Source organism: Eretmochelys imbricata, chromosome 3 (genome assembly GCF_965152235.1).
Source record: "Eretmochelys imbricata isolate rEreImb1 chromosome 3, rEreImb1.hap1, whole genome shotgun sequence".
NCBI lineage: Eukaryota > Metazoa > Chordata > Testudines > Cheloniidae > Eretmochelys > Eretmochelys imbricata.
In genome coordinates this window covers 159,569,870-159,597,603 of record NC_135574.1, presented here as the reverse complement: position 1 = coordinate 159,597,603, position 27,734 = coordinate 159,569,870, and the positions used below count along the sequence as shown (strand labels likewise).

General features: G+C 42.2%; 2 protein-coding genes across 3 annotated transcripts in view; one reads left to right on the top strand and one right to left on the bottom strand.

The window, feature by feature from the left end:
* The window catches only part of SUSD4 (sushi domain containing 4), a 118,176-nt gene extending 100,843 nt beyond the window's left edge, over positions 1-17,333 (bottom strand). For both annotated transcript variants that reach the window (XM_077811928.1, XM_077811927.1), the window contains exon 1: positions 17,195-17,333. In XM_077811928.1, the coding sequence (XP_077668054.1) occupies positions 17,195-17,333 (139 nt within the window). The remainder of the gene's footprint in view (positions 1-17,194) is intronic.
* BROX (BRO1 domain and CAAX motif containing) overlaps positions 1-27,734 on the top strand; it is a 493,186-nt gene that overhangs the window by 429,489 nt on the left and 35,963 nt on the right. The gene's annotated exons all lie outside the window — the stretch shown is intronic.

Here is a 27,734-nt window from a genome sequence, read left to right as displayed (position 1 = left end):
CCCAGACATTCCTCCTTAACAGCTCAGAGTCCTTAGGCGAGCAATAGGCAATTATGGATACTTTGAAACAGACCTATTTCCTAAGCATCACCAGTAATTAGCGACACAAATTAACATAAGGCAATTTATCCATTAGGCAGTCTATCACAAACTTTAAAGAGACATATAGACAATGACATTATTTCACAAAAGAGTCATCTAAATGTTAGTATTACCAAATATGTTTTGATCTTTGAATCAACAGCTATAATGACAGACAGGAACTGTCTGTTTACATGGCTAACACTTAACAAAATATGAGTACACACAGAAATTAGAGGTGATACTAATTGTAACAATATAGGTTTGCATTTCAAAGTTCTAGCCTATCTACCATGGAATGGTCCTAATTACCATTTCTATACTTTTCTATCATGTCTCTAAAGGTTGAATCTGGGTCATTTATCCTGCTTAACCCTTTCTGGCGATGTGTCACACTTTGTATAAGAATCATTGCAATTATACAACAGTGATAGCAACAATAATTTGCATGGTCATATTTAATGAGATAACGTCACAGTCCATGATGTGTTTTTCCATGACCATGAATTTGGTAGGGCCCTACCTATACCTAAGGCTATGGCTACACTACAGCTTAAGTGTGAATTAGCCTCCCCCCAGCAACATAATTTATGCCAATTTAAGCACTGGTGTGGACAGTGCTATGTCGGTGGGAGAGCTTTTCCTGCCAACATACCTACTGTCGCTCACGGGGACTGGATTAATTAAGCTGACAGGAGAGCTCTCTCCCATCAGCTTAGAACAGCTACATTAGAGAGCTTACAGCTAAATGAAGAGGAGCCGGCTTCTATGGGATTTTGCAAAGTACTGAAATGAGGTATGTTATGCAGTTTCTTTTATTTTCATCTATTTTAAATGACATTTTAATCTGATTTTCTATTTTTAATAAATCTTGTTTCCAATAAAACTTCTACTATGTGAGTGTTTCACACAAGCTGCCTCTAAAAGGCAGAAAAGGTCTTCAGTCTCTAAGGGAAGTAAAGAAGGCAAAAAGGAGTTTCTGGAACCTAATCCCCCAATAAGGTGTGCTGCAAAGGAGTAGGGTAGGTTGCCCAAGGGGAGAAGTGTAAGAACCCAAGGATGATTTCACTTACATTTAATAATAACTGGCTAGGCTTGGGGCCAACCTTCCCAGTGAAGTTCCTCTCTCATCTTTTAGTCCTTTCACAGTGCCAGGCAGGTTTATTCAAGGAAGACAGAACAGACTGGAAGATTTCATTCTGCTACACAGGAGCAGTTCTTCAAGTTGCAAAAACAATGCTACAAAAGTCAGGGATTTACCAGATTGAGATAGGGAAGTGGAGTCAAAATAATATGCTCAGAAAGACAGCTTTAAAATCACCTCATGAAGTGGGGAAGCAAGTAAATCTCTGTCTACTCTGATCAGACTGCTGAGGAATGGTATCCCTGAATCACAATCTCATTGTTTGGCTTATTATATAAATACTTCACATAGCGCCAACTCTTGTGCAATTTGGATAAGGTCTGACACTTAGAATGAAGTCTTTGAGTGCTATCTGGTAGTCTTCGCAGACAGCACATAAGATCCAAATTTGCCCTTGCAGCCCTCGGCTATGATAGTAGTTCTCGTAATCCTAGGCTTCTCAACCAGAGGGGAGGTCACTGTGATGCAAGCCATTGAGAGTGAGGAAAGAACACTTGCAGGGGAATGGAAAGATGATCAGTAGGAAAATCCCCAAACCCTATTCCAAAAATTAATTTAAAAAAAAGTGACAAAAACTGACACACAGTTTGCAGTTTAACATATACAACATGGGGCCATTTACTGAAGGGTTACTAAATCTACGAAGTTGTGGTTCAGCTGCCTGAATTGCTTTAGTTTTGCATTTCAAAAGAAATATTGCGACCACATGATCACCAGAATAAAAAGCTACAAAAAATACCACTACATATCGAACAAAAGCTTTTTATAATGTGCCTTGTTTGCTACAGTGGCAAGGTTATTTTTTCTCCCCATCCAATCAACTTCAGAAATTAAGTTGAGAATAACGAACCTATACAATTACTACAAACATCAGATGGTAGACTGCTTGGTGACATCTAGCACCTACTGCTTTAAAGTTTCTTTGGCATAATAAGATCATGCTTTAGACCATATTTAGAACAATGTCGTATAAAAATGAAGACTTTTTAAAGCACATTTCTAAGAGAATATGATTCTCAGATCTGAGATGCTAATGTACCATGGGAAAAAAAATAGTTAATATAATCCAGAGCTAATTTATAATATTATATAGTAAACAGCGTGCTCTTGACTTAGTTTTTTACACTGTATTAATACTGAACAGTGATTTTACTATCTTTTATAAACCATATATTTTAAATAACTTTTTACCTTCATTTATTGGTTGATACCCTTACCGACCAAGGCTGACTGATGATATTTTTGAACACCATAGATTTACTTGTTCTATCCAAAGGATTTTCCAGAGAATCCATTAGGGGAATTGAGTAAAACTTTCACACACAGAGAACCTGGATTTGGAAACTGCATGGATCAATAGCATCCAAAACAGATTTCACATCAAATCAAGTCTCTGTAAATAGGTATTTTTCAGCCTATTTGTGACATCCCTCTCCCTCCCCCAATGAGCCCAATTTATCTGATCTATTTCTCTTTCATTTGGAATCTATTTGAGGAAATAAAGTGTTGTGTATTACATAAAAATTAAATGGATATGCGAAGCCCAGTGCTCCTCTCCATCACCCACACAGACGGCACTCCAATAGAAACGTTGAACACAATGCCCATCCCTCACCGCTCTGCTGCTCTCCTCTTTTTCTTCCTCCCTAGCCTTACTAAAGCAGCTTACTTTACTTGAAGATAACCTTGAAATGACTGCTAATGAGAGCAGCAAATTTTTTCCAACTCCCACATTGTTTATTATTTTACTTTCATGGCAAGGGTGCATGCATGCGTGTGCGCATAAGATTAAGACTAACGTGCATGCACGTGTACATAAAAGTAATATGTGTATGTAATTATTAGTCTCTCTCTTTCTCCACATCCGTCTCCTCATCTGTGTGCCCATTTATGTAGTTTCTTCCTCCTAAATCCTTCACAGTTAGTACAAAGCAGCATGTCCGGTGATAAAGAGCCAGCTCCTCTGAGGTGCTGAGTGTGACAGACTGCGGGGGGTACGTCTGTGTGTCAAACCAAAAACTTTCCATTTTGTTTTGTGAATGCCATTGTCGACTGTAACCTTCATTGTGACTGTCACTTTTGATTGTACTAGGGTGACCAGACACCAAATGTAAAAAACTGGGACAGGGGTGGGGGGTAATAGGCGCCTATATAAGAAAAAGACCAAAAAATCGGGACATCTGGTCACCCTAAATTGTACTCACCATGCTGGAATAAGATATCCAGTTTATATTCAAAAATCAGCGTGGCCCTGACACAGCCAGTCTCTTCTGAACAGTGTCCTGCTCATGCAGGGGTGTGGGACACTTTGGAGAGAACTAACAGTGAGAAAGCCATCAAGGATCATTAATGGTGACTGACTCTTCTCTTCTGGAACCATGGGTTTTCTACTGGTAGGGCCACTGATTTTTGAATGACTCCTCGCCATGAAGTGCTGTACTCTGGAATTTCCCCAGCTGAAGCACATGGGAAAAAGGGTGACAGACTGTTTTAAAAGGTGAGTGTTTCTCTGAGCAGGGAGCCAGATCACCGCAAGAAGGCCAGGCTAAGGAGAGAGAAGGCTGGTGGAAGGGCCATCTAGCCTATGAACCCATACCAAACCCAGGACTCACAAGAGGGGCGAGATCACACTAAAGGGGCTGCATACTCAGGATTGTGTGGTTTTCCAAAGATTTGTAACTATCAAGTGTTTCAAGAAAAAAAGTACCTGTGATTTTAAGCAATTCCCTTGCTAAGTCTGCATTCCATGTGCCTGCCATTGTTGTCCCTGAAGGGGTTAATCGAGAAGCTCAGAGTGCCCAGACCCAAAGTCAGGTGGACTCCAAGGGAGCGTGCACAAGCTACCATGGGCTCAGGAGGGCTGGTTCCAAGGTTTAAGGTAGCCAGCACAGCAGATCACCATATCTCAAGAAAGGGGTACAGATGTGAGGTCTACACCTGGGAGCATGCCATAGCGTATGTCTACACTGCAATAAAACACCTGTGGCTAGCCCATGTCCGCTGACTGGCTCGCAAGGGCTCAGCCTGGGGCAAGGGGTGTGATAAAATTGCAGTGTAGACATTTGGTGTCCTTCCAGAGGGGGAGTGGGCAAGTTTCTGACACTGAGCACCTTCTGAGAGGTACTGAGAGCCCTCAACAGGAGGGATAGATGCTGAAAATTTTGCAAGATAAGGCCAATAGCCTGTGCATTCCTACATTTACTGTTTCCCCATAATGATAGTCATTATTTTGTTGTACTTCCCCTTGTGTTCTCATGTTACCATCTTTAAGGTTAAAGCAGCAACTAGTTCCAATTAAGCTATTTTAAAATGCACTCATAATTCCAATTTATGTGCAACCAAATTAACTACAATTTATTTTCCTTTTGGAGTGGGTCATTTGTATATTCTCTGAACTGTGTGGTTTTCATACAATATCTTTAAAAATATTGTAGCAATTGTGTGAGAGATGTGATGCAGAGAAATATGCCTGTTCCACTCATAAGTGCCATGCTTCCTGAATACTAATTAGTATTACAAAAACATTGGTGTAGCACTGTAAGTTTACACAGATCTTTAAAAACCATACATAAAAAGGCACATTCCTTGCCATGAAGTGCTTACAATCAGGGGGTCTGATGCTGAACTTATGTTGAGTACCATTTTCTCAAGTGATTAGTTCCATTGACTTCACCACCATTACAAACCCACTATTCTTGATTAGACTGCAAGCTCCCAGTACACCTCTACGTCCTCCACATTTTGTCCCCACCTAGAAATGCTCCAGACACCTTTCTAATACACTTCTAGCATAGCTCGAGGCTATTGCATGACAAACATTCCTAGATAATAACCACCTCCATTTTAGACAGAGAAGGAGCTAAGGTACAAGGACATTAATTAGTAACTACCTCCAGAAATTCTGGTGTACAATGCTTGCCAAGGATGTCTATACATAAAAGCCAGTTCACCTGTGGTCCAGTCTATTATCTTAGCCACAGGACCATCCGTTTTTTCCCCTGCAGCCTCATTCATTACATAGAAATGCCATCATGTGAAACTATTTACTACGCAAATTCATCAGTGTGTTTCACAGTGCCTTTCAGAGGTCAGTATGCAGGAGTAGCCTCTTTGTACAGACAGCATAGGAAAATTAGGCCAAATACGTATACTTAGTGAGAGGCACCAGCCTACGGGGATAAGGGTTGGCTCTGGTATACAAGGGACCTGGTTCTATTCCTGGCTCTGCCTTGCAGAATCTCTGCCAGCCCCCTGACCTAGCCAGGCCAATCTGTCTCTTTTGATCACTGTTGGGGAGGATACATAATCTAGCTTTAAAACAAACTTAGCGGTGACCTCAAAAAAAACAAACAGAAATTTCATCACCTTAATGACTCTTTCATGGGTTGGCAGCAAGGTTTGAATACAGAACTTTTAGATCCATACCACGGACCTCTGCCACTTGAACGAACACTTTGCCAGCGAGTTACAAAACTATTTGTTAGACAGCAGTAGAATATTGGGAATCAGGATTCTTTCTGTTCCTGATCTTGGGAATGAAGTGTAATCTAGTGGTTAGAGCAGGCAGTATAGCCAAGAACACATACTTAGCACATTCATTCTGAAAGGCAATATAGCTAAACAAATGAAACTTGTTTGCCACATTATTCCCAGTTCTCTCTTTCATTACAGTATCTGTAAAATTCAGGAAAAGATACCCCTATTTAGAAGGCAGGAAGGTATGTGTCTTTATACAACAAGTTGTCAAGTATATATGATCGCTAGTGTCAATCAGTGAAAGAGATGAGACTAGAACCCATGGTCGACACACTCTCCCCCCCACACACAGTATACTGGAGAGCCTAGGTGTTGAGTTTGCACAATCTCCTCAACACTGCATTTTAACCACTCTAATTCCAAAAACAAGGTCTGAAAAACCTTTTTAGATTTCATAGATCTTCTTTTCAGTTTTGTCTGAGATCTCAGCAAAGGGAATCCAGCTTCATGTGTCTCCTGCATCTGGCTTTTTCCCCTGCATATGTGTGCAAAACAACATTAGAAGAATTTAGCATCTTTGTAAACAACTCATTGTTGGGTTGCAGTACTTCAGGATCCCCTTGATCATAATAATGTAAGAATGGCCCTACTGGGTCAGACCAAAGGTCCACCTAGCTCAGTATCCTGTCTTCCAACATGGCCAGTGCCAGAGGGAATGAACAGAACTGGTAATCATCAAGTGATCCATCCCCTGTCGCTCATTCCCAGTTTCTGGCAAACAGAGGCTAGGGACATCATTCCTGCCCATCCTGGCTAATAGCCATTGATGGACCTGTCCTCCATGAATTTATCTAGTTCTTTTTTGAATCCTGTTATGGTCTTGGCTTCACAACATCCTCTGGCAAGGAGTTCCACAGGTTGACTCTGCGTTATGTGAAGAAATACTTCCTTTTGTTTGTTTTAAACCTGCTGTCTATTAATTTCATTTGGTGACCCCTAGTTCTTGCGTTATGAGAAGTAGTAAATACCACTTCCTTATCTACTTTCTCTATACCAGTCATGATTTTATAGACCTCAATCATATCTCCCCTTAGCGGTCTCTTTTCCAAGCTGAAAAGTCCCCGTCTTGTTTATTAATCTCTCCTCATACAGAAGCCGTTCCACATCCCTAACCATTTTTGTTGCCCTCTTCTGACCTTTTCCAATTCCAATATATCTTTTTTGAGATAGGACGACCGCATCTGCACACAGTATTCAAGATGTGGGCATACCATGGATTTATATAGAGGCAACATGATACTTTCTGTCCTATTATCTATCCCCTTCTTAATTATTCCGAGCATTCTGTTCGCTTTTTTGATTGCCGCTGCACATTGAGTAGATGTTTTCAGAGAACTATCCACAATGACTCCAAGATCTCTTTCTTGAGCGGTACCAGCTAATTTAGACTCCATCATTTTATATGTTTGAATTATGCCTTCCAATGTGCATTACTTCGCATTTATCAACATTAAATTTCATCTGCCATTTTGTTGCCCAGTCACCCAGTTTTGAGAGATCCTTTTGTAGCTCTTCGCAATCTGCCTGTATCTTAACTATCTTTAGTAATTTTGTATCATCTAAACTTCACTTCCCCCAGTCTACTGTAACTCCTGTCCTCTCTGCAAAGCTTCCAAGCTGATCTGACTCTTTTTTGTAGGCTTTTCCAAAAATGGAAAATTTGGCTATAAACAGAATCTCACGTGCAACCTCAACTATGTTAAACCTACCACCTCTCCATAACACACAGCTCAATGGAGATGTCGGAGGCTGTGCTTCTGAACCTAGAGCACCTCCGCAGTGCATGGTGGGGTACCTCCTCTGTCCCAGAGGCCTTTACTTGGCTGCGAGTAATTACTGTAAAGTCTGTCTGCCACAAGGCTATGTCCTTCCAGCTACACATCTCAGGGAGGCAGTTCCCCCTCTTCTCAAAGTCCTTCGGCAGTCCCAGTGATCAAGGCAAAATATAACAGTCTGGTAGTCCACAAACGGTCTGGGTTTGCCCTACTATGATTGCAAGGCAAACGGGCTATTAATCTCTTAGCAAGGGCTGGGTCTCTAACCCCTTTTCAGTCTGTGAGGCACAGGCTGAGTGTCCTAGGCTTTAAGGAAAGAAAACAAAATAAAGAAGGTCCCTTCATTTGTCCAGATGCTCCAGGCGGTAGAGGCCCTTCAGAAAGTTTCCAGGTTAGCAGTTCCGCTCTGTAGTTTCAGGGAGCTCTGCTTTCCTCGGAGTGCCTCCCCTCACTGTGTTTGGATCATGCTTTTTAAGTAGCCACCCTTCTCCACAGCTGACTGTGCCCAGAGGAGCTCATTAACCCCTTCCTGGCTGGGATGGGACGTTTCCTACAGTAGGAGAATATGCAGAATGTGACAGCAGCATGGCCATCTGGTGTAAACAAGTGAAAGAGGGAGGAACTAAATTGAACTGTTTCATCAGTTTCTTTCCCTTCATGCAAGGAACACATATCAGCATTATTTGCAGGAAGAAAACAGTTGTAGAAAGAGAAGTTTTTGAGTGCGGCCATTGAATTTCCACTGATCCCAAAACAAATGAGAAGGGTGGTACTGTTTTCTGACAATGGCTTGCAGAGAGCTGGCTGTTCACATGGAACTGGCTCTCCTTATTTCCAGCTGCTAAAGCACATTAAAATTACCTGCAAACACATTCAATACTTTCCTTATGTTATCTTTCCATGTAAGCAATTGTTGTAGTTGCTCCAGGACTGTTATATGACAGTGAAAAGTCCTGTGATCGTAACTGGGAGTGACATCTATGGGATATCCACGAGATCCTCTCTCACTATTAATGTGTTCCTTACTATGAAAAAGTTTAAGAACCCTATCCCGCAGACCATCAGCTAGTTCTAAGGAGAAAGAGAGAGAGGGCGCGAGCATGTGCGCGAGCTGGTTTTCCAAGGGTAATAGTTTTGTATTGTATATTATTCAAATAAAGATACTTCTGATATTGGAAAAATGCCATGTGCCACCTGAGATATACACACCCCCACATACCTACTCCTGTTCAGAAGTATTATGACAGATAAATCTCACCTGGAAAGATTAGATTAATAGTCTGCTTGTGTAGTTTCTTTAGGCAACACATAGGGCCTGAACTTGCTCCCGGTAAAGTGAATGGGATTTGTGTCACTGACTTCAGTGAAGAGAAAATTGAGTTCAAAAAGATACATCAGAGATTTTTACCATACAAATGTGGCATCAAAAGAAAATTATAGATGTTGCCCACCCCCCTGCTCCTCCATTTTAAATTGCAATTGCAAGTCATTTTTTCCTTTGAATTGTCATGGAAAAAATACAGTCCAATGAACAGGGCACTGGGCCAGGAGATCTATTCCCACAGGTCTATTACCAGTTCTGCCACTGACAGTGTAATGTGACCTTAAGCAAAGTCATTTCACTTTTCTGCGCCCATTTTCCCAAATAAAAAGAGAAGATAAGGATACTTAACTTCCTTTGTAAAATGTTTTGAGATCTAGGGACAAAAAGGGCTATATGAAAGAGCTATGAATTATTAAATTATTATTATTAACAGGCAACAATTTTTGCTAGAATATGTTTAATCTTTTCTTTTAATTTGATGCTCCTAGCAATGTGTCAGTAGTGATGTTGGCAGACTAACTCCACATATTATCTTTCTAAGGCCAGTAATGTTGACAATCAAGAGAACTGTTCAACCAAAAAATTCTCTTAATAAAGTCTTGAACTTCCTCACGGAGTGAACGCTTTGTATCATTCCTTAATAACAAGCAGAAATCCAACTCAATATGGACACTACATCATTAAGAAAATATGACTAAATAAAGGGAAAAAAGTGATTCCGGGTCACTCTTCGTGAGTGTGAAAATATGTCTGACACGTTTTGTCAGCATGTGCTTGGTGTGCATAGATGGTATTAACAAACTGTTCTAATGTTTTCAATACATGAAAAAGAAATGCTCCAATTTAGACTAATCGTATGAGCCAACTAGCTGTTTGGGGAAAAGGCATCAAGAGCCCCTTCTGCAAACACAGGGGGCCAAATTAGCACCAACATAAACAGTGGTGTAAGGTGGTTAGAAAACTAGTATAAATAAATGTTAAGTGTCAGTACCGCAATTTGCTCCAATCTGACATCTAGTTGTTCTGTGTAAGCTTGACTCTCCCAACAGAAGTTGGTCCAATAAATGCTACAAGGTGGGTACGGTAATGTTTCTAATTCCCTGGGACCAACACGACTACAACAATACCGCATACATCCAGTGGGTGTGTAAACCAAGTGTAATTAACATGTTGATGGATATATAACATGGCAAGGAAAGAAAGAAATAGGAAGATGTGAAATGAAGTAGGCAGGCTACTTTATCTCGCACCGTAATTAGCAGGGCACTGTAATTAGCTGGATTTCCTGCAACACGTAAACCTTCAGCCTCCTCAGCGTGGAAGTTTCACATAAAATTAGTGTACCAAACAAGTCACACCATTTTACCCTTTACACTCATTTTCTGACCAATTTACATATGATGTGTAGCCTATGTCCACCACTGAATTTGGCTCAGAGTCTTTCATGGGTGTTGCATTTGCTTACATCAGATCTGAATTGGGGTCACATTCTGCCCTCTTTGGCCCTACCAAAAACCACCCCATACATTTTTTACATCAGTGGAGTTGTAAGGGTGCAACAGTCATGGTTTCTAGTAAGGTTTATTTTGTTACAAGGAACATATGAATATCAGAGAGGCAGAGGTGGTAGATACTTGAAAAAAATTCAAAGTGTGTGATCAAAGCTCTATACAGAGAAATATCCATAAGAAAAGCCATAGAAATCAAAAGGGATGAAATCTTTCTACCTTCATTAGGGATCTTTACTTACTAACCCAGGGGTGGCCAACCTGAGCCAGAATTTACCAACGTACATTGCCAAAGAGCCACGGCAATACGTCAGCAGCCCCCCATCTGCTCCCCAGTGCCTCCCACTTGCCAGCAGCCCCCACCAATCAGCGCCTACTTCCCCTCCCCCACTCACCGCAATCAGGAGGCTATGGTGGGGAGCGGGGAGGAGAGAGGGCATGGCAGGCTCAGGGGAAGTGGCAGGGGCCTTGGTGGAAGGGTTGGAGTGCGGGCAGGGCTTGGGGCAAAGCAGGGGGTTGAGCAGTGAGCGCGCACGCACGCACACACAGGAAAGTTAGCATCTATTGTTCCAGCCCCGGAATCAGTGCCTAAGTAAGGAGCCGCATATTAACCTCTGAAGAGCCGCATGCAGCTCAGGAGCCCCAGGTTGGCCATCTTTGAGGCAAACAAACAATGTTAAAGATTAATCTTTTACTTTATGTAATAATAAATACTTTTCATGTCACAGCATCTTCCATATGAGATTATTATGCCCATTTTACAAATGAGGAAACTGCAGAGAAAAATCAAATTATCTTTGCAAAATTCTACTCACCCACTCACATGGGATGAAGGATAATCATCACATTTTACAGTCCAGCCAAGCATTGTTCATTTTTTCATTACTACCAATCATCATGGCAAAGAAAGCAAATTTGGATCATTTTGTAAGGATTTGCATTTTGTGCTAAGTGATTTGCCAAAGGTTATAGTGCAAGTCAGGGGCAGAGCTGGGAACAGAACGCAGATCTTAATTCTTATTCCCATGCCTTAGCAACAAGATCAAGCTCCTTCTCATGAAGCGCTAAGGGACTTTGCAAGAAGGAACTGCTACAGTATTAGCCTATCAAATAAGTCCACATCTCACAAGGATGTGGGTGGACACACCACTAAGCAAACTATCTGTTGTCTTACCAAGGTATGTAGAAGAATTTGTCGTTTTAAATCAGAATTACTCAGTGGAATGAATTTAGAACATATCTCAGCAGATATATGAAAGGAAGCTATACTGCAGATACATTAAAAGATATGACAATGCCTAAACCAGCTCTTACAAAGTAATAAGCCAAGGCTGATACTGTAAAGCTAATTAATGATTTCACCAACCTCATTTACATATTCCAGGTTGAAAAGAAGGGTGCTGTCTGTTTTGCTTGTCAACTGAAGCAGCCATACTGAAAGGGAGAAGCAAAATATGCTGGCTACAGATATATTTTTTGGAGTGTCAGTCAAATAGGAGTCTGTTCAGAAAAGACTCTTTATAAGATCTAAGAGTTTGCATGCACCAATTAAAAAGACAATCTCAAACAGTTCTGTGTCTCCAAAAACCACCAAAGACAGACAGTAGGTTGTCAAAACAAAGGCGATGCACATCCCTAATGCGAACACAAGTCATCTGAATGCGAAAGATCTGACTTAGCCAGATGGAACAGTTCTACTTTGCTTGGCAACCTGAGAAAGATTTCTTATGGAATCATCAAATCCAGAATCAGGCACAGTCCAGGCTGCAATACAATAAAACAAGAGAGCAATAAAAATTCAGCCTATATTTACAAGCAAAAACACTATTCTTCATGGTTTCAAGAGACTCCAAAGCATGTTTGGGTACCTCACAAAAAGCCAGAATGCAACACCCTTATTCACAACTAATAGTACCTTACATACATATCATAAGTACTCTCAATGGGAACTATTTGTACAGTATGGGATTACTCAGTGTGAGCAAAGGTATCATAATCTGGCTCAAAGAAAGTATCAACCACTAAAAAACAAACAAGCTGACATTGATTCAAACATACCAGAAATACTCCATCATATTGCAGTAGTGAGCTTCCTCAAAGGGCTATCCAAAGGGGGGGGGTGGGGAAAAACGACTTTCCAAAGGACTAGAAATACTTCAGAGCCAACCAAGAAAACAAAAAAGAGAAATTCGCTCAAGTGCCTCTCCTGTTACAACAGCAAAATCCAAAGCCCATGTCCAAACTCAGAAACTGACTAAAATAAATCTTCACATGGTGAATTCTTTGCCCACAGTTATTAGAAAATTCAGAATTCCTGGAAAAATTAAAAATACTTAGAGATCTGCAACATTTGGAAAAAATATATATGTAATATCCCCTCAAAATGATACATGTACAGCCATGAACTCTGCAAATTGTTTATGTGCAATGAATATCTTGCCTTTAGCACCAGCTATGCATTTAGTGTGTCTGAAGGTCTTAACACTGGTTATTTCTATTATTAAAAACACTTCCTCATTATAGACTAACAGTAAAAAGCGCAAGATGAGCAAAGATACCAGGTGACTAGAAGGAAGTCCCAAGCTTACATCAAGGGGGTTTAATTCATCTCTGATGTGAATGTAGTTACATATACCAGGGAGGAATTAGGCCTACTGAGCTTTGAAGAGTTTGTTCTTTTGATTTCATTTGTGGAGTGATTTTTCTCATGGATCATTCCAGGAACCACTTTTGAGAGGGTAAAAATACTACAGGCAGATTTATTCTCTGTAAAAATCACTGACAAGAAAAAAAAAGAAGGGTTATAAATAATATTGATTTGGGGTGAACTGGCAGAACCTTAAAATCAATATGGTTTATAGAACAGTCAGATATAAAATAGAAGGAGCTACACAAGTCATGACAAGATTATTACTTAGGGCCAAATTCTGCCCTCAGGTAAGAAAGGGAAGAACGTATTTTCATCCTATAAATGAAAACAGTTTTCTACGGCAAAATCTAACCCAGGGATCTCAAACTCAAATCACCACGAGGGCCACATGAGGACTAATACATTGGCCCGAAGGCCGCATCACTGCCTCCTCCCCTGTTTGGCGGCGGGAAGCGCTGGGAGGTAGGCGGAGGAGCGGGGGACGCAGTGCGCTCGGTGGGGCGGAGGATGAGGGGAGCTATGGTGGGCCGAAGGAAATAACTCCACAGACCAGCCGCATGTTTGGGATCCCTGGTCTAACCTATCATCATTTTCCCCCTTTTCAACATGTTAGTTAGTTTTTATTTTTGTCTTATAGCACATTGATGTTGTTAAAGATGAACCGCTACTGAAACAAAATAATAAATACTTTCCACTTGCATAGCATCTTTAATTTAAAATCATCAAAGCTCTTTACAAACTATTAGATATGTTTCAACACCCTCCTTGGTGACGACCCTATTTTACAGATTGGGAAAACTAAGATACAAAGAGATTAATGGCCAAATTTTCAACAGTATTCACTGATTTTGCATGCCTTAATATCTGGATATCCAACTTTAGAGTACTATTGAAGCCAGATTTTCAAAAGTGCTGAGCAAGCACAACTCCAACTAAAGTCCAGTTGGTGCTCAACACTTCTCAAAATCACACACTGTGTCTCAAGTTGAGCAGTCAAAAACTGAAGCATGCAAAACAAGTGGCCGAAGTGGCTCGCCCAAGACCATAACAGAGTGGGAAATAATGATGATGAGTCCTGGCTCACAGTCCACTTCTTTAATTTTAAAATCCCATTGTCTCACCACTTCCATGCTTCAGAAAAACAGGTATATGTATTCTTCTACATGAAAGATTTGTTGATTTAGCAGACTGTGTATATACAAAAAGAAAAGGAGTCCTTGTGGCACCTTAGAGACTAACCAATTTATTTGAGCATGAGCTTTCCACGGTATGCATCTGATGAAGTGAGCTGTAGCTCACGAAAGCTCATGCTCAAATAAATTGGTTAGTCTCTAAGGTGCCACAAGGACTCCTTTTCTTTTTGCGAATACAGACTAACACGGCTGTTACTCTGAAACCTGTGTATATACAGTACTTCTCAATACAATGCACTGGAAAATAATACTGCTTAGAAATACAATCTATATTTTTCACTGGTTCTTTTAATCAAAGTTATTTAATGCATTAAGACAGGTTTCAGAGTAACAGCCGTGTTAGTCTGTATTCGCAAAAAGAAAAGGAGTACTTGTGGCACCTTAGAGACTAACAAATTTATTTGAGCATAAGCTTTCGTGAGCTACAACTCACTTCATAGGATGCACGAAAGCTTATGCTCAAATAAATTGGTTAGTCTCTAAGGTGCCACAAGTACTCCTTTTCTTAATGCATTAACCTTCACTGGAATCTGGACAAGAATTTCTCTCTTGCCTCAAGCTGGCCTATAACAAAAGCTCTTCATATTAACAAACAGTATATTGGATTTATATCATTCCTCTGAACCTTTCATCCTGAAGGATCCCGAAGTGCTTTACAAATGTAGTTTGATATAGAAACAATATCAGGTTTCACTACTGAAGTGAAATGCAGCAGCTGTTTATTAACATCCACCACCATACACCTTCCGTTAATCAGCAGTTAATTAAGCAGTAGGATATGGGGTTTGGGATAGGAGGTGGATCCATGAGGCATTCTCTCTCTTATGAGGTGGCCCATAAAATGAACGTTGGCCTGTCCAACTTAAACTGCAAGGGAAACATAGGTGGGCAGAACATAATTAAACTTTGATGTCCTGACCAACTCTTAAAGTGAACACTTTATTCTCGTGAAATATGCCACCAACTGACACACACTGTTTAATGACCACACTAATTAATTTTTTTTTTTTAAGTCTCATCAGAAAGGCAGCACTTCCAAAAAACACAGGGTCTCTTATAGCACGAGGTATGACTGCAAAGTGAATTTAGCTGGAATATTAGCAACTTCCAGGGATTTCTACTCTAAAATGACATTATATTCTTGAGAGGAGAAAAAGATAAGCCAGCTTACAAATGGACCACATAATTAATGAGAGAAAGTGTGTCAGTGTAGGAGATTCTTCAGTTTCTTCTCATGCCTGTTAACTCAGGCCAAAATGTTCAAACTTTGGTATCTAAATTTGGCTCTTAAATCCACCGTTAGGCACCTAAAATACATTTCTGAAAATAAGGCAGCTTTTCTGAAGGCAATGGGAGCAGCACATAAACACTAAAAGTAGAAGTGGCGTGAGTAACAGTGGATTTATGAGCTTAACTGCAAGCACCGAAGTTTGATGTAATTCAGAGGCATGAAAAGAACCCCACACTACTCTTACACTGCCTCTCAGTCTGCCATTAATTGTGTGATCCAATCGCAAATCAGTATATTTTCCCCCCTCAAGAATATAACACCATTTTAGGGTGGAAATCCTTTGAAGCTGCTAATGTTATTCCAACTAAGTTCACTTTGCAGCACAGCAGTTTAACTGAAGACTTTTCCTGCAATCCAGACCTAATTAGGGAATCGGTTTCAAGCAATTTGGTAATTAAACACATCTGCTTAAAATATCTCAAAAGCATCAATAAAATAAAAAAGGTGTAAAAATTGTAATTAAAATCATAAAAAGGACAAACATGAACTGGTCCTTTTTCAAAGTGGATGCAATGGAACTGAATTTTAATGTCTCTTTCTTTAGCCCCACATTAGATGATTTTTCCCCCAAAACACTGAACCTATGCTTCCCCAGATGCCTAGGTTAAGAACAGCAAGAGAGCTAACAGAAGAGGATTCTTGCTATTCATTATTAAAGCATTACATTATTTTTAAATAAAAATGAATGTGTGATTATACTGGAAATATTTATTACTACTTTCTTCTCTCCAGACAGCATTTGGGCAAGGCTGTCTCCTGTCACCAGTTTAGTGCCTGGGGTAGTTTTCTCCACATCAACCTACATGGTTATTCTTTCCTGCAGGCAGCAGGGAATGCTCTCTCCTCTCCGTATTTGTATACATGTATAGATGGGGAAGCAGGGTGTAGGTGAGTGTGGGAGTGTTACCCTATCAGCATCCATGTGTGTACATGTGAGGGAAGTTTCTCCTCTCCCTTCAGCATTTGGGGAGGGGTGTTTTGCCTACCAGCATCTATGTGTGGGATTTTTACAGGAGAAAGGGGATTCAGTTCTCTAGTCTGTGTCTATGAAAGGGAAGACGGGAGGGGGGAGAGGTGGAGAGAGAGAAGTGTGAGGATTTTCTCCTATTAGGATCCATGGTTTGGTTTTGGGGATGAGATAAGAGGGGGATAAGGAGGGAGTCTCTCCTGGCAGCACTTCTGTGTGCATGTGTCTAGAAGGGTGGTGGGCAAAGGGTGTCTATATGTGCATATAGGGGTGGGTCCTGTCAGCATGCCTGAGTGTTGGGGAGCAGGAAAGGAGAGAAGGGGTTCTTGCATCTCAGCATCTGTGTGTGCATAGGCACATGCAGAGGGAGGCTTTCATGCAAGGAGGTATCTGTATGCAGTGAGGTTCAGAACAGTCTCTCACACTGGCATTTGTGCATATGGGGTCAAATTAGGAAGGTCTCCAGTGCTCAAATTATGGGAAAAACGCACAGGGACCCTGAATGTCAAGTGGCTTGCTTTAATGTAAACAGAAGTGAGAAGTAAGGGGGGGGGGCTATAAGACAGAAGTGAGTTAGCCTTTAAACACAGTAAGGGGGCCCAGCACCCCGTCACTGGGGAACCCGCTTGCCTGCAGGCTGTCAGAGCCTCTCTCTCTTCGTCTCTCGCTGGCTAGCTTGCAGGGGCGCTGCTGCTGCTTGTCAGTCACATGAGTTAGTCACTCACCGCCCGTGATCTGTGCAGGGCCGAAGCACAGCACCAGCTGAAGCCACAAGACCACCACGAAGAGTCTCCGGGGGGACGGGTACTGCTGCTGCTTCTCTAGGAACGGATCCCCGCTGCTCGGGTTCATTCCATGATACATCTTTTATCCACAAAGGGCAATAATCTGCAACAAGAAAGAGAATATTATCTTGCCATCTCCCAGTGATCTCAGAACAGAGCATCAATCTCTCCCTTCCTCCAGATGAAATCTCTGCCCACTCTTCTCCAAGGGGCAATCCCACTCCTAGCTCCGACATGCAACAGAAACCTCTTTGGGGCAAGGACCTTGCCACCTACACATCTGGACAGGGCTATGGACACCAAAGACAGGATATAAAATAATAATTATTATAATCATCTTTGTCCATCCCGTTCCCCACTGTCTGTTCCCTGACATGCAAACCACACTCCCCCAAATGCCCTCTCCTAACATGCAATCCCCTGCCTGCATGCTGCATACACACGAAACCCCTGTGCCATTCTGAACTCTCCTTCTACCTCCTGCAATAGCCAAGACTCCCTGGGAATGGGATGCAGTTTCCAAACAGCAAATCAGCCTCAACGCAAAGACGCAGCACTGAAGCCACCTTCACTGTGCTGCTCCATGCAATTCACAGCTTGCTACCGTGATAAAGTATTATAACCACCGAGGGTCTCCGGTTTGCCAAGACCACCCCGGACTTAGATCTCTCATCTTTATAAATATTGCAACGCTCCCATTTCCACCCAGGAGCGAACTGTCGGGGGGGGGGGAGGGGGTTACCGAATGCAGGCCCCAGGTTCTGTTAATTCTGCCAGGGGCAAATACACGCTTCCCCCTTTAACTCCCCACCCCGGCTTCCCCCTGACGCCCGCTTCTAGCGCTGCTCCCCTTTACGCTCCCCCATTTACTGCCTTCCCCCTTGAGGCTGCTTCCCCGGCGCACGGAGCCAGGTGCGCACTGCGCCCTTACCTGAGCGCTGCCCGCCTGCATGGAGCCTCCTTGCCTGCCTCCCCCGGGCGAGCCCCCAGCTGGGCACGACCCGCTGCTGCCGCCACCACAGCCGCCGTAAGCCGCGGCAGCTCCCCCGCCCGCTGGAGGGGACGGGCTGAGCCACACACGCAGCGCGCGCCGCCGCTCGCGCTCATCCCACCTGTGTCTGGCGGGAGGGGGGAGAAGGCGGGCGGCCCCAGAGCCAAGGCTACAGCGGCTGCGGCAGCTGCCAAGGGGAAGCCCGTGCCCGAGCCTGCACCTGCCCGCTGCACGAGCCGCCTTCTATCCCCTCGCCCACCCAGAGCGCGCGCAGCCCCCACCCATTCCGCATTCCCCAGTGCTGCGTGGAGCAAGCAGGGGTTGCTGCTGCAAAATCTGCTGGGTCTCCCGCTTTTGCAGGGACTGCGGGAGAAAGCAAGAGCCTGGGGTGCCAGCCCTCCTGGGCGCCCTATTATGCATACATAACAGCAGTAGACAAAGTCTTCTGCATTTTTTTTTTTTTTTTTTTTTTTTGGTAATACACTGTGCTGCATGCAGGGTAGGCGCTGACACGAATTTGTTGCCATTATGCTCGTGTCCCCTGGGCTGCATGTACAGGAGGGACAGGCAAGAGTCTGCTGTAAATGTTCCTTTGCCTCATGCTTAATACATGTCAGGATTAGGCCAGAGCATGCAGTAAATACACTTACTTGTGCCACTTGCTACAGGCATATCAAGAGCTAGCGAGAATCTGCTGCAAATCTTCCAATGTTCCCCATCCAGCATGAGGCATAGAAGCCCGAGGGCATATCTACTCATAAACTTCAGTCGACCTATGTATGTTAAATCGATTTACAAGCAACTACAGTAATTACAGAATGACAGTCAATAGATGTAAGTAACACAGTGTCTACAAGGACACTACATTTCCTTAACTTCACCAACATAATCCCTACGCCTCTCGTGGAGGTGCAGTTATGTCGGCATAGTAGGGCACTTACATCGGTGGGAGCAAGGCTGTAGTGTGTATGCTGATGTAATTAGATAGGTGTAAGATGCCTTACCCCAACACTTACACTAACTGTAGTATAGACCAGGCCTGAGTTTCTATGGCACATGTGCATTCATGACAGGAGCCTAGTACAGTCATGTAGCACTTTCTGTGTGCATGACCAGAGTTTTATGAAACCCCTGTTATTGTGAGCCACTTCCAAAGGCTGCTAAATATCAACCAAAGCGTCTTCTTCCACCTGGTTTGTGCTTCAAAACAGGGCAAATGCATAGGCAGCCTTGAGGGTTTAATATCGTTTAGCCTATGGGATGTTTGACCAATTATATGTAACATCCTATGTGAGACATGATTAATTCATATTATAACATTCCTGACATTCCTCACAGATTGTGTGGGCAAGGAGAAGGTGTATTACAAAGCTCTTTATTCTGGTATTTGCCTCGCGGGGTGAGGGAAGAGCAGTCAGGACTGTTGGTTGAAGCAGTTTGCCTATTAGGAAGCCGTACCCAGCAGGATTTAGTCAGTCTGGAGAATTCACCGCTACGGGATATCACTGAATCAAATATAGTGTCTGGGTTTAAATAAGGATTGGAAAACTGTATGTCCTCTGATGACATTTATTGAAGTTAGCTAGTGTTGATGTGCACACTGCCTTCTACTGGGTAGAGTCAGAACTGCTCTACTGAGTGTCAGGCCCCATATTGCTAACAAACTAAGAGAGATTCTCCTTCAACTCAGGTGGTAGGAAGCCTATGCTTTTGAAGCAGATTATGGTGCACATATGGGCAACTCAAGTTCTTGAACAAATGCATGCATGTTAAGGTAAGATAGGAAGCTATAGTTAGAGTAGACCAGAGTAGCAGAGCTCACCCATTTTGATGGGTTTTCTCACAAGTCTGGAAATTATGTGGTGGTAACAGGACACAGCAAGTGGAAGAAAATGGGGCAAAAGAAGAAACATATCTGGAAGGAGTTTCTCTCTCCAAGCGGGGCCCTAGCCAGCCAAACCCAACTATATGCATTGGGGTATAGTGCAGGGATTGAGTAGCAGTACATCCCCGGTGTTCATCACCCCAATTTCTACTGAAACAGAAAATCTATATTGATTAGGGCTGTCAATTAATCACAGTATACCACATGATTAACTCAAAAAAATTAATCGCGATTAAAAAAAATTAATCACACTTATAACAATAGAATACCAATTGAAATGTATTAAATATATTTGGATGTTTTCCTACATTTTCAATATTGATTTCAATTACAACACCGAATACAAAGTGCACAGTGCTCACTTTATATGATTAATTTTGATTACAAATATATGTACTGTAAAAATGATAAAAGAAATATTTTTCAATTCACCTCATACAAGTACTGAAGTGCAATCGTGAAAGTGTAACTTACAAATGCAATGGAGTTGCTTCTTCCTCTGAAGCAATCAAGTGCTGGCCAATACAGTTGGCAGAATATCTAAGTAGTTTGAGCAATGTTCTGATGCAGTATGGCAATTCCTATGTTATCTCTATTCAGGAGACCCTTTTTTTCCATCCCTGAGTTCAACATGTTGGGGCAGGTGCCCAGAAACACAGCTCCCTTCTGGATGGAGAGGGGACAAATGGAAAAGAGTGTCCCTTTTGATAAACAGTTATTGCTTAATCATTGGCAGCTGCTATTGAATCTCCCAGTATTCTTATGTCTGTACAGAATGCAGAGAATACACAGTCCTTTCCCCAAGGAACACACAGTCTTAAAGTCTAATCCTGTGAAAAGCCAACTACCCTCAGTGTCAGAGTATCATGTGCACAGGGCTAAGGGATCAAGCCCTAAGTAGACAAACAACCCCCATCGCATACACAAAGCACTAGGTAATCAGGAAGTGGATTTATCACTCAATGATACAGCTATTTATTTTGTATCTTATTAATAAATTAAAAATAGCAAATCCTTTGGTGAGTGGCATAACAACACTAACTGCCTTCATAGCACATGCATGTTTAGAGTCAGGACTGGAAAGAGGCGAGGATGGCTATATGGTTCACCAAGTTAGGGAAGGGAAGGCATTCCAGGTCAATAAATCCACCAACGCTGTCCAAACAAAATGCTCATGTATCCTTCTGGATTCACTTTTAATCAGCCCAGAATCTCCCTGTCACTGGCTGAAAGGGCCCTTTAAGGAGGTTGGGGACCAGTCTCACTTGTGGCAGATTTAACCCCCTTAGCAGGTGTACAAGGGTCACATCACAGGGGGAGCATGTAACTAAAGAGGCTGCTGGAGGAGATACAAGTGCAAGCCTAAGTTCAGTGAGGTTCTAGGGAGATCAAACATAGGAATGAGCACTCTGTTGAAAAATGACAGAATAGACATAAAAAGGCCAGTGAGGAGGCCTAGGCTGGGTATATAGGAAGCAGTTCTGGGAAGAAGAGGGGGCATTTCACATGGCAGACAACCCAATTGTTTAGTGTCTCAAGGCTGCAGACCTGTAATAGAGGGTGGGTTGGGTTTCCTGCATGCTACCATGTTGTGAGGTGGGCTCCTGCCAACAAGGGAAAGAAGGAATTGACTGGAACCCAGGAGAGCTCGAATCTGAGCTAACAGCTGGAAGAAGAGGACCCTGAGAGGAAGGGCTGTTCCTAACGAGAATGGGATGGAAGAATGGTTTTGTTTCCTTTTGGACTTTAATGCTGGAAGGGATGAACTTTTGTGACTTAGCTAGACCACATCCCACAAACCAAAGCCACCCACCTCCATCCAGACCCAAGATAAACAATGACAGTACCACACCTGATTGCCCCAGAAACACATTCCTGTTATTTAGGAACATGCATAAAATAAGGCCAAGGGAGATTCTTGCTTAATTGCAGCAGCTTGGGTTTGATTCCATCTGGTGAGAGGCAGTTCTGGCTCTGTTCCAGATAGGAGGGGGAGCTTTTCAGCTCTGTCCTAGCTGGTGTGAGCAGGTAGTTTTTGGCTTTTTTTCTAACACGCAGAGGTGTCTTGGTTTAATTACAGTTTAGCTTCAATTTGAGGAGCTGTTTCCTGCTTACTCCCAGCTCATTTGCAAGTAGGGGAATACGTTAATGGTGACCACCTACATTTCAAGAAAATATAGGCCAACTCATCGAAAAATGCTGTGTGAAGCTCCCTGTTAAGGGCTCTTCCCTCCTCCTTTCCAGCACATGTGTGTGTGCTCACACAGTTTTATCTGTGGTACAATATCATACCTGTGCATGATTACTGCTTGAAAATAGACCTTTTATTTGATCAAATGCTTCTGAACTCCTTCCTGGATATATACATGGTTTGGTTAGAGCTAATGTGAGCATTGTAGAGAAGGGAATATTGCAGGCTAGTTCCAGCTGGGCATGGGTGTAAAGCAATGGTGGGCAAACTACAGTCCGCAGGCCGCATCTGGCCTGTCAGACCAATTAATTCATCCCTCAGCTCCCTCCGGAGAGCGGGCTCGGGGGTTTGCCCTGCTCCGGCGCTCCAGCTGGGTACTAGGGTTGGGGGCTTGCCCCACTCCGCATGGTTCCTAGGAAGCAGCCAGCATGATCCCTCTCCAGCTTTGTGTGCTGCCCCATCCACAGGCACTGCCCCTGCAGTTCCCATTGGCTGTAATTCCCAGCCAATCAGAGCTGCAGAGGTGGTGCCTGTGGACGGGGCAGTGCGCAGAGCCGCCTGGCCGTGCCTCGGAGCCAGAGGGCGGGCATGCTTCTGGGAGCTGCTTGCAGTAAGTGCCACCCGGAGCCTGCACCCCTGAGCCCCCTCCATGCCCCAATCCCCTGCCACAGGCCTAATCCCCCTCCCGCCTCCAAAGCCCTTGATCCCAGCCCAGAGCACCCTCCTGCACCTCAAACCCTCCAGCCCCACCCCAGAGCCCTCATTGCCCCCCCGCACCCCAACCCAGAGCCCACTCCTGCACCCTGAACCCCTCATCCCCAGCCAGAGCCCTTCTGCACTCCTACCCCCAATTTCATGGGCATTCATAATCCGCCATACAAGTTCCATACCCCAATGTGGCCCTCAGGCCAAAAAGTTTGCCCGCTCCTGGTGTAAAGGGATGGTAAATCTAATAGAGAAGCGAAGAGTTTCATTCAGAAGTCACCTCTGTGATGAATTATTTTAAAATATAAAAGAGCCCAATCTCTTTCCTAGTCCATGGCCAACAGAAAATCATTTCAAGCTGTAAATACACGTCACTTCAAAAACCATTCAGACCTTTGTAGCCACAAACCAACTTACTTTTTTTAAAAAAAAATGAGCCACAAGGAAAAAAAAAAGACAGTACTATAAAAAATAAACCTAGACGTAAAAATAAGGAAACAATTTAAAACAAAATTAAATTAATCCAGCTGATGTTTAATGGGGTGGTGATATGAGTCCTGAATGATTTCTAAGACTAGACCATTAAGCCCCAAGTCAGCTTAATGACCTATAAAACACACCTTGTCACGTCCTTATGGTAGGTATTTTCTTATATTCGTAATAGACTGAGCATTTCCACACAAATTTGTGGTCAGTTGCTGGGTTTGGCGGTTTATTTCAACCTGTTTATAAGCTCAATATACAGAGAATTTTCCAGAGAAATCCTCATATTTGCAGTGTGATGTATTTCGGCTCTTACTTGGAAATGTTAATGGTCCCAAATCTCAATGATGCAAATTGTATCCAAATACCATGCTGATGAGCACCTTATGAATCCATATAATAATACATGGAGCTTTTCAGGAAAAGGCCTTCTATTCTTAAATGTCGGAAGTGCCTAGAGCAGTTTTAGGTATTATATAAATATTAAAAAAACAGTATCTATCCTATCCTTCAAACAATCCAGCTAGCCTAATTAGTAATAGGTAACCCTCAGAAGATTAGGGTAAACTCTGAGAAATTCAGGGGTTTCAAAGTTTATCATACCCTCTGAGATCTCCTTTCCATCCTATTTATCTTATCAATTTCATTTATAAGGCAATTATAATATATCTTGGTGCCATATGTACAATTTAAAAAACAGCAGTCATCTAAAAGGCTTTTCCTCCTCATTGCCCATCTTGATTTCACCACTGTCCTGCAAGGCCTGTTCTCTTGTTTTATTCTTCCTTAGAGGATTGCCGTCGCCATAATCACTGTGATTGCATGGAAAGCAATCGTTCCAAGCAGGCGCATTTAAGGTGGTCACTTGGAACAGATGCTTGCCTAATAAGCCTGGTTTCAAGCATAAGTATGTAATTAGTGCAACAATTATTACTTATAACAAATTTTGAATCACTAACACCAAGGTTAAAGAACAGCAGTTTTGCAGTTGCCGAGTCTGATCCTGCAGAGGTGCTAAGTAACCTCAGCTCCCACCAATTTTAAATGGGAGTTCAGGGTGTTCAGTTTTCCTACAAGGAAAGGGCTTTAGTAGAGGCCTCCCCTTTCTTAATATAATTCATATTGGTTGGACCATGAGTGTACTCAGTCCTTGAAGGTAATCACAGGAGTCTCGAAAGGATGGTTCTCTTTTCATCAGTGAATCATCAGCACTTGCAGATAAGCAGCCCGGTCTAGGACCAATCCACAAGCATGAGTAACTAGGCATCAGGATAGTGTTTATCAGTTAGTGCTAAATAAGCTTTATTATAAAGACTTGGGGCACAGAGAAGACCTGAGATTGAGCTACTTTTTTTTTTTTTTAAACTAATGACTTACGTACCTGCTTTTGCTTTGATGTTTTCTTAAATAATTAAATAAAAGCCTAACAGAGAGCATCTTGATACCACAGAGAGGTTCAGTAAACACGAAAGCATTCTTTATTCTCTTATTTCATTCAACAAAACCCAGAAGAAATTAAACAAAAATGAATCCTGCACAGACTGCAAACTGAACCGCTTAAAACAGGAGGTCTGTTCCTTTAGCTGGAGAAGCAAAACATTACATTTTGTACTTTATTGATGAGAATTAAATCCTACTCGCAGGAGTTATCCCACTGATGTAGTTACTTTTGTGAGAAGAGACAGCAAGCCCTTACTTGGTTATTTCCAGTTGAAGTATTCATCAGTCACACAAACACACACCATTTTAAAACCAATTCCAGTATTAAAGCATTTTAAGAGGTTATTAATACCTGCCTCTCTCATATTCCCACAAGATAGTTCAGCATGTATGCTTTTTAATATACAGTATTGGATTTGCAACACCACTCTAAATATGAAAACTATCAACATTATGTAGGAACCCACAATGAAGGTTTCTAGGATTCACAGTAAACTTTTAAGTGAAAGTCACGGGGTGTAGGATACCTCAGGATACATTTAGTAGGATAGAGTACCTTTCACTTCCAAGTCATGGTTTCCAGTTCATTATTTATTGAATCTCATTACTAACTGAGGGCTGGCTTGTGGAAAAATGAGAGTGTCTACTAGGAAATGGATGGAGACAAGTGGCTGCGTCACAACCAGCAACCTTGTTTGCCATCTCAGGACAGATGGCTAAGCATGGAATGGGATATAATCCAAATCAGACATTTATCCCTAGAGATGATCCCTTGAAATCAGGCAGCACAAGCCATTGGATAGGAAACTAGACTGGGAACCAGTAGACTGCAGGGGAAATCTTGACTGCCAGAGAAGTTAATGAGAGTTTTGCTATTAACTTTAATAGGGCCAGGATGTCACCTCTGAATTTAATTTCTGGCTCTGCTACTGACTCAGCATGTGACTGAGTCTGTGCCTTACTTTCCCTCATCGATTACGGAGGTAATAATGCTTATCCTCTGTTGGAAAGTACTTTGAGTTCCCTGGGTGAGAAATGCTCCAAGTTCTCATTAATAATAAACGAGACTATGTATTGGTAGAACAGAATGTGAAAGCTTGCCCTGTCAGTGCCCATTCTATACCCACGATATGGATAACTAGAAGAGCTCCATTTCCAGAGCTGTCTAATCTGGTACACTTCACCAAATCATCAGTGATTAGGGAGTTTCTCTGTGTGTTCCAAAGCTTTTAATTATCTATCTATATCTATATCTAGAGAGAGAGAGAACACAAAATCCATGCTCAATATGCTACATTTTTACATTCATTATTATTTGTATTACAGTAGTGCCTAGGAGCTCCTAGACTCCGTAAAAACACAGACTAAAAAAAAAAATCCCTGCCCAAAGGAGCTTACATTCATAAACAGCAACCACGTACATTCCATCCTAAATGACTTGTAGATCAAGGGAAAACAGTAAAGAAGATTAAGATAAAGTCTCCATGAAGGAACAAAGTGAGCATGTGCCTTCTCTGCAACAGGTCGCAACAATTATGAGAACAAAATGGCTGTTTAAGTCTGCACATAGCAAGGGTTCTTAGAAATTTAAAGATGTAATACCTAGATAACACAAGGTATCATAATTTTATAGCACCACCTAATTATATTCCAAATAATTAAGATTTTGGATTTGATTCTATCAACATAATTTTAAATCAGCATTTTGGTTATAGTCTATTTCCACAATTTGAATTGGTGGGAAAACTTCATTTCTACACAATAAAAATAGAAGCAGAGATACATTTTTGAAATGAAACAAAGCATGGACTGTGTCAAATTTACCCTATTGAGCACCAAGACTCCAGACTTCTAAACACATGGGTCAAATTCAAACCTGTTGCAAATTGATATAATTGCATTACAGGCAATGGAGTATCTCTCACTTATGCCAGAATTATCTATTTGTACATTTCTAGAGTCATATACATTGGTTTATATTTGACTTCATTTTATAGCAGAGCAGTCAAAGCACTATGAAAGTGTGATTTCATCAGTGTTACACTAGCGTCATTGCAACTTCCTTCAGTAGTTGTTCTAACAAACATCAAGAAAAATAGCATACAGCAAACATTACGGCCAGATCCACACATCCCCAAACCTTTGGAGAAATTAAGTATCAGATCTTTGTCCATTTCTAGTTTCCAGTAAATTATTTATCCTCCAGCTGTAGCCATTTTCTTTCTTCTAGCCATAAAAGGAATTAAGTTAATCCACAGCCTAGTTACAATGGAGTTATGCCAATTACATCAGCCGTTCATTTCACTGGAGGTATGTATAAGTTTAGGTTTTCCCACCTGCGACCTGTATGCCTTCCCTGAAAGAATTAAGCTATCATAAAGGTGCTATTGTAACAAATCCATAGCCACCTAGGAACCTACCTGTCATCGCTATACTACACCATGGCCACTTTGAACTTCTGAGCAATAGCAGGGCTTGCATGTTGAGCCTGCTGCTCCAGAAACACAGCTTCAACGAAAAGGGAATCGCCATTAGCAGATAATCATACAGGGCCCATGGCAACAGCACACAGTTGTGTATTTCTGATTCCATGCAGTAGAGGGCAGCATATAACCTAGCCAGTTACAATATGAAAGTCCATTCACTAACAGAGGAAAGAGAGTCAGGGTAAGAAAGGAACCAGCATTCCCTAGGCTAGAGGGAAAGAGAGAAAGGCAGCCATCTGACAGCAGCACTTCAGGGTAGCTTGAAGAGTCAAGGCCAGCAGCACTCACTACTGCATGGA